Source organism: Castor canadensis, chromosome 6 (genome assembly GCF_047511655.1).
Source record: "Castor canadensis chromosome 6, mCasCan1.hap1v2, whole genome shotgun sequence".
Classification (NCBI taxonomy): domain Eukaryota; kingdom Metazoa; phylum Chordata; class Mammalia; order Rodentia; family Castoridae; genus Castor; species Castor canadensis.
Genome location: NC_133391.1, coordinates 78,210,270 through 78,219,133, shown reverse-complemented (window position 1 = coordinate 78,219,133; position 8,864 = coordinate 78,210,270). Strand labels below are relative to the sequence as shown.

The window sequence follows — 8,864 nt, the reverse complement described above, 5'->3', positions numbered from 1 at the left end:
CCGGGTCTGTGGTATTGTGCTATTTGTAACTGAAAACAGACTAAGGCCAGCCTCTGTTGCTCATGCCTGTAATCCCAGCTACTCAGGAGGTAGAAATCAGAAGGATCATGATTTGAGACCAGCCCAGGTCAAAAGTTAGCAAGACCCCATCTCAAGCAATAAGTTGGGTGTGGTGGTGCACCTGTCATTCCAGGACCTCAGCCTTGGCAAAACTCAAGTCTTATCTGAAAAACAACAAAAGCAAAAAGGCCTATGGGCATAGCTTAAGTGATAGAACACCTGCCTACCATGTGTGAGGCCCTAAATTCAAGCCCAGTACCACCAAAAAAAGAAAAAGGAAGAAAACAGACTAAGACACAAGGTTTCGATAAGAATTTGAGCAACTAGAATTTACACTGCTGATGACAGCATAAATTGGTAAAACTTTCTCGAAAACAGTTTGGTGCTATCATATAAAGCTGAAAAAGAACAAACCCCATGACATCAATGTTACTTATACATATATATATTCTTTCCTCTAAATGGGTACACAGTGACATGAATAATGATATACAGTATAACAGAATGAGTAAGTGAATTTCGGTGCATTCATACTGAAAATGACAAAAGCAGTCAGTCATTGCCATCTTGGAGCTGGCCTGATACTCACAGATAGGGTATATGTTTCGTGTTAAACAAGCTAATTTCATGCAACATTAACACCAGACAAGGCTCTACCATGATTAGGGATCAGGAGAAAAACAAGAGTATACCATAATCATGTCTAAACAAACACAGACAAAAAAGAACATTGCTCAGTCCATAGAAATGACCAAACACCCCTCTACCCTGGCAAATATTAGTAACTATGGTTTATTTGCCGGTAGCAGTGTTAGCTTCACCCAGTTCTTCTTATCTTCTACATAAGGATTATTAATTTACCCACCATAGGATAAGCTCTGCTTATGACAGCACCCAATCCTGATCAAAGTTCAACTTCGTACCAGCTCTCCCAAATTAGCCACACAAAACCAAATAGTACATGTCCTCTCCAACAACTTCTTACTGAAATGCCCCATGATTTTCTGAGGCATGCAGTTTTCCTTGTTGCAATAAGTCAATAAATACAGCTTTGTTCAACTGTAGATGTTTTCTTTCTATTTTCTTTTATTATTTTTTGTTAATATTTTGGTAGTACTGGGGTTTGAACTCAGGGCTTCACACTTGCTAGGCAAGCACTCTATCACTTGAGCCACTCTATCAGTTCCACAGATGCTTTCTTGCTGGTCTTTGGCTAATGGGCATTGACAATGCATGCTGGAATTCTATAAAGCAGTAATAGAAATGAATGAACTAGAGCTAAACACACCAGTCTCACATTCAGCTAAATAATGAGGGAAAGAAAACTAGGTTGAAAGAACTATTACTGCACACTTCATAAGAAAAGGCAAAAGTAAACAGTTTATAAATGTACACTTATGCCTGGTGTTAAGATATTTGATCAAGATCAAGGGCTCCATTAACTCTTTCATGTTAGGATCTTTAATATCTTGCATACTTTCTGTTTAAATTCACTTAGTTCCCACTTGGAAAATATGGTTTAGCCTTCTCTTAAGTGTCAGTAACTGTTTGTATAGCATCCAGGATTTAAAATGTTGAGCACAAATGGGATATCAAATGCTCTTCATAATGGGTATGAGACAGTGTCAGAAGTCAATTCTAGTTCTTGTTGCTCCATGAGTAGCTGTATGAACTTGGCAAATGATTAGTGTTCAAGACTCTAGTTTCTTCATTTGTTTAAAAAGAAAATAGGGGAAGGGATATTGGATCCCATTATTCTGTTTTAAAGTCCAAAGCCAAACATTTATGTTTATTGATTTATCCACTACATTCTCTGGGAAAGAGAGTGATATATTGTTTAAAAGCATAGATGGTGGAGGCAGACAAAATTAAATTAAATTTTATCTCTAATATTTATAGGTAGAGGATCTTGGACTGTGACAGTTTCCTTGCATTTTAAGAATGAATGTAAACCACTTAACACAGTGTCAGAACATAGAAACCATACCTAATAAATATTACTGCTATCATAATCATAAGAGACAAGCAGCCAGCTGCTTCCTAAGCAATTGAGGGTCCTGGGGCAAGGATTTGTGCAAATCAAGAGACCAGTTGGCCTAGTTCCCTATCAGTGTACCTACTGCACCCCAGGTTCCTAAAGGATGCCTGCCTGTCCTCTTTCCTTTCCTACTGACCTCTTCATCCATGCTCCCCTGCTTTCCCTCCCCCCACCCCACCCCTGCAACCACATATATTTGTTTTGGGCTCCAGAAGTCAGTGTAGGATCCTTTTGCCATCTCCTTGTCCTCTGGGTGGACTATGGAGTGTGAAGATATAGCTTTAACTTGTCTCTGTTTGCCCATTACTGCAGTGGTCCCAACCGACTAGCAGGTACAGTGACTTCAGCTTGCGTTTAGTTTCATTGGCTTCTCAATTCCCAAGGAATTTTTTTTCCTGAAAGGGAATTAATAGGCGAGTTTACCGTTGCTCTGACAACAAACTTCCAACCTCTACCCAACTCTCTGGAATGAGAACATACCTATTAATACATACAATACACTGGGGAGTTGAATTGCTCAATGCAATTTTTCTTTCAAGTGGAAAACAGTTTACCTGGCTCTGCTAAGCCGTGGTGACGCTGCGGTTAGAGGCTAGAAAAGGGGCGAGCACCTGTTGCAGGAGTTCTTCACAAAAGTGAAACTGTATCTCTGTGAAACTGTATCCGCAGCAGTTGGGTGGCGTCCACAGGGAGTGCACTTGTGAGAAACTATGGAGGTGGAGCGCAGAAAACCTTTGCAAAGCAGGCGAGTGGGGTCTCTTCTTCTTTTCGTGTGTGTATCTGTGGGGGGTGCGGCCACCATCCGCTATTCGGTGGCGGAGGAGATGGAGAGCGGCTCGTTTGTGGCCAATGTGGCTAAAGACCTAGGGCTGGAGGTAGGGAAGCTGGCTGCGCGCGGGGCTACGCTGGTTTCTGAGGGCAACAAGCTGCATTTCCGGCTCCACCGCAAGACAGGAGATTTGTTTGTGAAGGAGAAACTGGATAGGGAGTCACTTTGTGGCAAAGCCGACCCATGCGTATTGCACTTTGAAATTGTTCTGGTGGAGCCACTGCAGTCTTTCCGTGTAGAAGTCAGAGTATTTGATATCAATGACAATGCCCCAGTTTTTCTAAACAAAGCGCCTGTTTTAAAGATTCCAGAAAGCACCCCCTTGGGTTCACGTTTTCCTCTGCAGAGCGCCGAGGATCTGGACGTGGGCATCAACGGTCTGCAAAACTACACGCTTAGTGCCAACACGTATTTCCACCTGCACACCCGCTTCCGCAGCCACGGGCCCAAATATGCGGAGCTAGTGTTGGATAAACCCCTGGACAGAGAGTTGCAGCCTGAAGTCAATTTGACAATTATGGCGGTGGACGGCGGGTCCCCTCCCAAGTCTGGCACCGCCCACATCCGAGTAGTGGTTCTGGATGTCAACGACCACGTGCCCCAGTTCTCGCGCCTGGTGTATCGTGCTCAGGTGCCAGAGAACAGCGCCAACGGTTCTTTCGTGGCTGTGGTGACTGCCACAGACCTAGATGAAGGCAACAACAAGCAGATAACTTACTCGTTAGCTCAAAACTCAGAAGCAATTCTCCAAACATTTCAGATTGACTCTCAAACTGGAGAAGTTCGACTCCGAGGGCCTCTAGATTTTGAAACTATAGAAACATATGACATTGATATCCAAGCTACAGATGGAGGAGGACTTTCAGCCCACAGCAAAGTCCTGGTGGAAGTGGTGGATGTAAATGACAATCCTCCTGAAGTGACAGTTTCTTCTGTGTCCAGTCCTCTTCCTGAGGACTCACCACTACAGACAGTGGTGGCCCTCTTCACCATCCGAGACAGGGACATTCGAGTGGGAGGAAAAATCACCTGCTTCCTCAGGGAAGACTTTCCCTTTGTAGTCAAACCTACATTTCGGAATTCTTACTCACTGCTCACTGACAGAAGCTTGGATCGGGAGGATGTTTCAGGCTATAATATCACCATTGTTGCCATGGATACTGGACCGCCCAACCTGTCTACAGAGACTGTGATAGAGGTGCTAATATCTGACATTAATGACAATACTCCAGGGTTTCAGGAAGATTCCTACATCTTGACCATTAGAGAAAACAACAGCCCTGCAGTTTTTATTGGCAAAGTTCAGGCTGAGGATCTTGACTTGGGTGAGAATGCCCATGTAACATATTCTCTGCTGCCTCCAAAAAGTGGAGATCTATCAGTCTTTGCTTACATCTCCATAAATTCAGACAATGGAAAACTCTATGCACTGAGAACCATGGATTATGAGGCCATCCAAGATTTTCAATTTGTGGTAAAGGCAACTGATGGGGGTTTCCCATCACTGAGCAGTCAAGTTACTGTCAGAGTGGTTGTTCTGGATGACAATGACAACCGTCCAATGATCTTGTACCCACTGCAGAATGGCACTTTGCCCTGCAATGATCTGGTGCCTAGGTCAGCAGAGGCAGGGTACCTGGTGACCAAGGTAGTTGCTGTTGATGGTGACTCAGGTCAGAATTCTTGGCTTTCATACCACTTACTTAAAGCCACTGACCTTGGATTATTTTCTGTTCAACCACAAAATGGGGAAATCCATACATTGAGGAAAATATCTGAGAGAGACCTAATGATGCAGAAACTGATCATTCTTGTTCAGGATCATGGCCAACCAGCTCTCTCCACTACTGCTTCACTCAACATTTTGCTGGTAGATGGCTTTTCAGAGCCCTACCTGCGGTTCCGGGATCCATCCAAGAATTCTGGAAAGGTAAATCCAACCACAAAGTATTTGGTCATCTCTCTGGCTGTGCTTTCCTTTCTCTTTCTCCTTTCTGTCACAGTGATCTTCATTATACACATCTACCAGAAAATTAAACATAGAGACAAGTTCACAATTCAAGAGCATTTCTATGATGACTGTAATTTCCCTAACAACCTTGTACAAGGAGGCAATGGAACCTTATCCCAGCCTTGTCATTATGAAATGTGCTCAGCCACTGGCACTGGCACTAGTGAGTTCCGGTTTCTTAAGCACTTTATGCCCAATTTCCCTTTCTCTCATGCCAATGGAGAGGTAAAAACAGAGGATTGTTCTAGTTTACCTGCAGATTCTAGTAGGAATAGGTCTCGAGCATCAGAGAGCCACGCCAGGGTCACTGATGAATATATGTAGCTTTAACTAATGGCCCTGAGAGGGAGAAGAGAATCAATGCTATTTTTGGTATGCAAAAATATCCCATCCTTATTGAAACAAAGATGGTAGACTGCGAGGTAGCGTGCCTAGTTTGGTGAAAATGGGAAAATGGTTTGCTTTGTACAAAACAGACATCCTGGTCCCCAGATCATGTATCTGTCAATACTTTTGCATTTGGGATCTGTTTAAAGAAGCACCATTGTCAGAAAGCACATATGTGGTAGGAACTACTTTTCCATTTCCTCAGTTATAGGCAAGAAATAAATGAATCATGTTTCCCTGGAAGTTCATTATTCTTGGCCTAGGAAATGCTTAGCTCCATAGAGAGAGTTGGACCATTTTCCTTTTATTTTGCAGTAGAAAGTTATGCATGCATAGGGAAGCAAAATAGCTTCCAGTTTTTATTTTTGTTTTGGTGGGACTGGAATTTGAACTTAGGACTCCGTGCTCACAAAGCAGGCATTCTACTGATTGATCCACATTTCCAATCCATTTTGTTCTGGTTATTTTGGAGATGGGGTGTGGTGAACTATTTGCCTGGGTTGGTATCCAATCATGATCCTCCTGACCTCAGCCTCCCAAGAAGCTAGGATTATAGGAATGAGCCACTGGCACCCGACATCAAGTTTTGTTACATCAGGAACTGATTAGATTTGAGAAACAGATATAGTTTATTATCCAGAAATTTCTTGGGTTTTGTCCTTGATGAATATAACTCAGTGAGAGAGAGTCTGCCTAGCATGTACAAGGCCTTGGGTTTAGTCTCTAGCAGCACAAAGAAAGTTAACCTTTTAAAATATTATGACACAATTTTACTTATAAAACTGCAGATATTCAGAGTTCCTTCATTTAACTTCTTTTAAATTAACATCTTATATAACCATTGTACAGCCATCAACATTGAGAAACTAACCGTGGTACAATTCTATTAGTTAGACTACTCTATTCCAGTTTCACCAGTTATCCCCTTAGTGTCCTTTTTCTGTTCAAAGATGCAATACAGGAAGGAACCCACAGTGCATTTGGTTGGGTTTAAGTTGATCTCTACCACCTATGATAGTTCCTTAGTCTTTCCTTGTCTTAAGTGACTTTAAGACTTTTGAAGTAAAATGACTCTAAGTTTGGAATTGTTTTATTTTCTTATGATTAGTTTGGGCTATGCATTAACTGGAACACCACAGAAATGATGTGACCATCCTATCAGTAGGTGTATGATGCCAATATGTCATAACATGGAGATGTTAATCTTTTTATTGTAAAACCACATAAAATCTACCATGTTAATCATATTTAAGTGTGTATAGTAGCTCAGGATTGTTAAGATGATGTTAATCTTTTTTGCAGTGCTGGGGATCCAACCCAGCACCTTGTGTATGCTAGGCAAGTGCTCTACCACTGAGCCATATCCCAGCCCTAAAATGATATTAATCTTGATCACTTGGTTAAGATAGTCTGCCAAACTTCTCCACTGTAAACTCAGCTTTTCTATTTCTAATTAATAAGTTCTTGGAGGAATACTTTGAATCTATACAAATGTCATGTTTCTACTCGAACTAATTTTAGAAATCACTACTGGTTACTTCCTGAGGCAATTAATATTGTGGCATTCTAATAGTGATTTTATAATTCCCTGATTCTTTTTACATTAAGTAAATAAAATTTTTCTATAAGGAATGTCTGTCATTTCTCCCATACTTACTAAGTTCTTCTTTGTATATGAATCATGGATATTTACTTTAGTATGTGGATAATTCAATGCTCTAATTTATTTCATTGTTCAGTAGGCTGATTTTTTAAGACTGAAATTATCCACACAGAAGATATCTTGATGAAAATTAGTATTTTAACTTATGTATTAGACTAACCAAGCATAGTTTCTTTAGTCTTGTTAAACTCAATCCATACTGAACATTTTAACTTCAAAGGAAAATATATTCACATGACTTAAAAACTTAATTACAGGTATAAAACAAATAGATACTAAACATGAAAAGCTTAAATTTTATTATGCAGATCTTTTATGTTTATAAGCTATGTGTAATATATATGTCATTTAAAATAGACTTATATGCTGAAATTAGACATACAGATATGTAAGAAATGGAACTGACCTACCTGGCTTTAAGTAATTCTGTAAAAATAAATAAGTATATTACTTTATCATGTCTGCACTTTTTCTTGTTTTATACTTACTTTGTTTTTCCTCATTCCTAGAAGATTTCATCTATATATAATTCTTATACAAATATCTATTTTCTGTAGAGTTCAATATCTTCAAAGTATATAAACTACTCATATACTTACCTTTCAATCAAAAGTTTGATTTCATTTCCAAAACTATGCATAACTTTTTAATAATATTCAATATTGGTTATGTTTATATAACAACTAAAATAATGTTAACATGAAAATAACAAAGGGTTCTCCGGGCAAGGTGGTGAAGTAAACTTATGCTTCTATGTGCCTCTGCTCTAAACATAGAAATATTAGAAAAATAGAGAATTAAATAATGCAAAACCAGAAATGGAACAAAGGCATAAAAGGTAGGAAAGGATGAAACCCATGAATTTCTAAGTTTTGGAATGGGAATCTGGCATTAGCTGTCATCAGTTTGGCAGTTATCAGGAATAAAATGTTCTCCATGAAAAAAAGTTACAGTCACTGCTTCAGCCAGTCTAATATAGGCCTATCTTGTTCATATAAGGTTGAAAAACCATTGCCAAAAATTTTCTGAAGCTATTCATTAGTATCTTGCAGGCTTATAAAAGCTGGAGAACACAGACACATCAGACTATGCACTGAACTCTGAGGCCAACTGGCTCAATGAAATCATGTGTAGTATTTCTCATATTATGTTAGGATAAAAACTCAAATCACTATTAAAAGATCTGATTCTAGACCATGCCTGGGTAGTCTAGGAAATGAACATAGGTACAGAATTAAAGGAAAAAGAAGACAATTTTTTAATATGTCATTCAAAATAAGACTGCAGCCAGTCACCGGTGGCTCACGCCTATAATCCTAGCTACTTGGAAGGCTGAGATCAGGAGGACTGTGGTTTGAGGGCAGACCAGGCAAATAGCTTATGAGATCCCATTTCCAAAATAACCAGAGCAAAACAGACTGGACGTGGGACTCAAGTGATAGAAAATCTGCTTTGCTTTGCAAGCATGAAGCCCTGAGTTTAAGCCTCATTCCCACCAAAAAAGATAAAAAGTAAGACTGCAGAGATGAATTAAGTAATTATACTCACAAAATAAGTTTTGAAACAAAAAAGACTTAAATAAAATAAAAATAGATCAAATATAGCTAAAAAGAAATTTTATAAATGAAACATATTCATTGTACTAAAACTTCAATAGATGGCATTACATTTATTTAGGCTGGGAGTACTGAAGAACAAATTAGTAAACTGGAATATAACTAAGGCATTAATCAACAACACAGAACAAGCCTGGTGTGTTGGTACATGTCTATAATCCCAGCACTCAGCAGACAGAGGCAGAAGGATCACAAGTTTGTGGCTAGCCTGGGCTACATAGCTATTTCAAGGCCAGTCTGGATGACATAGTGGTAGTGTT

At 39.6% G+C, this 8,864-nt stretch overlaps 1 protein-coding gene across 1 annotated transcript; it reads left to right on the top strand.

The window, feature by feature from the left end:
* The first annotated feature begins 2,778 nt into the window (after positions 1–2,778).
* Pcdhb1 (protocadherin beta 1) lies at positions 2,779–5,262 on the top strand. The gene has a single exon (XM_020187904.2). It carries the CDS (start codon positions 2,809–2,811, stop codon positions 5,260–5,262), a length of 2,454 nt encoding a protein of 817 aa, XP_020043493.1. The 5' UTR covers positions 2,779–2,808.
* The last annotated feature ends 3,602 nt before the right edge of the window (positions 5,263–8,864 follow it).

Bases quoted from the DNA above. Each gene is read 5' to 3' on its own strand.
- Pcdhb1 (XM_020187904.2), top strand. From the start codon at position 2,809: ATGGAGGTGGAGCGCAGAAAACCTTTGCAAAGCAGGCGAGTGGGGTCT.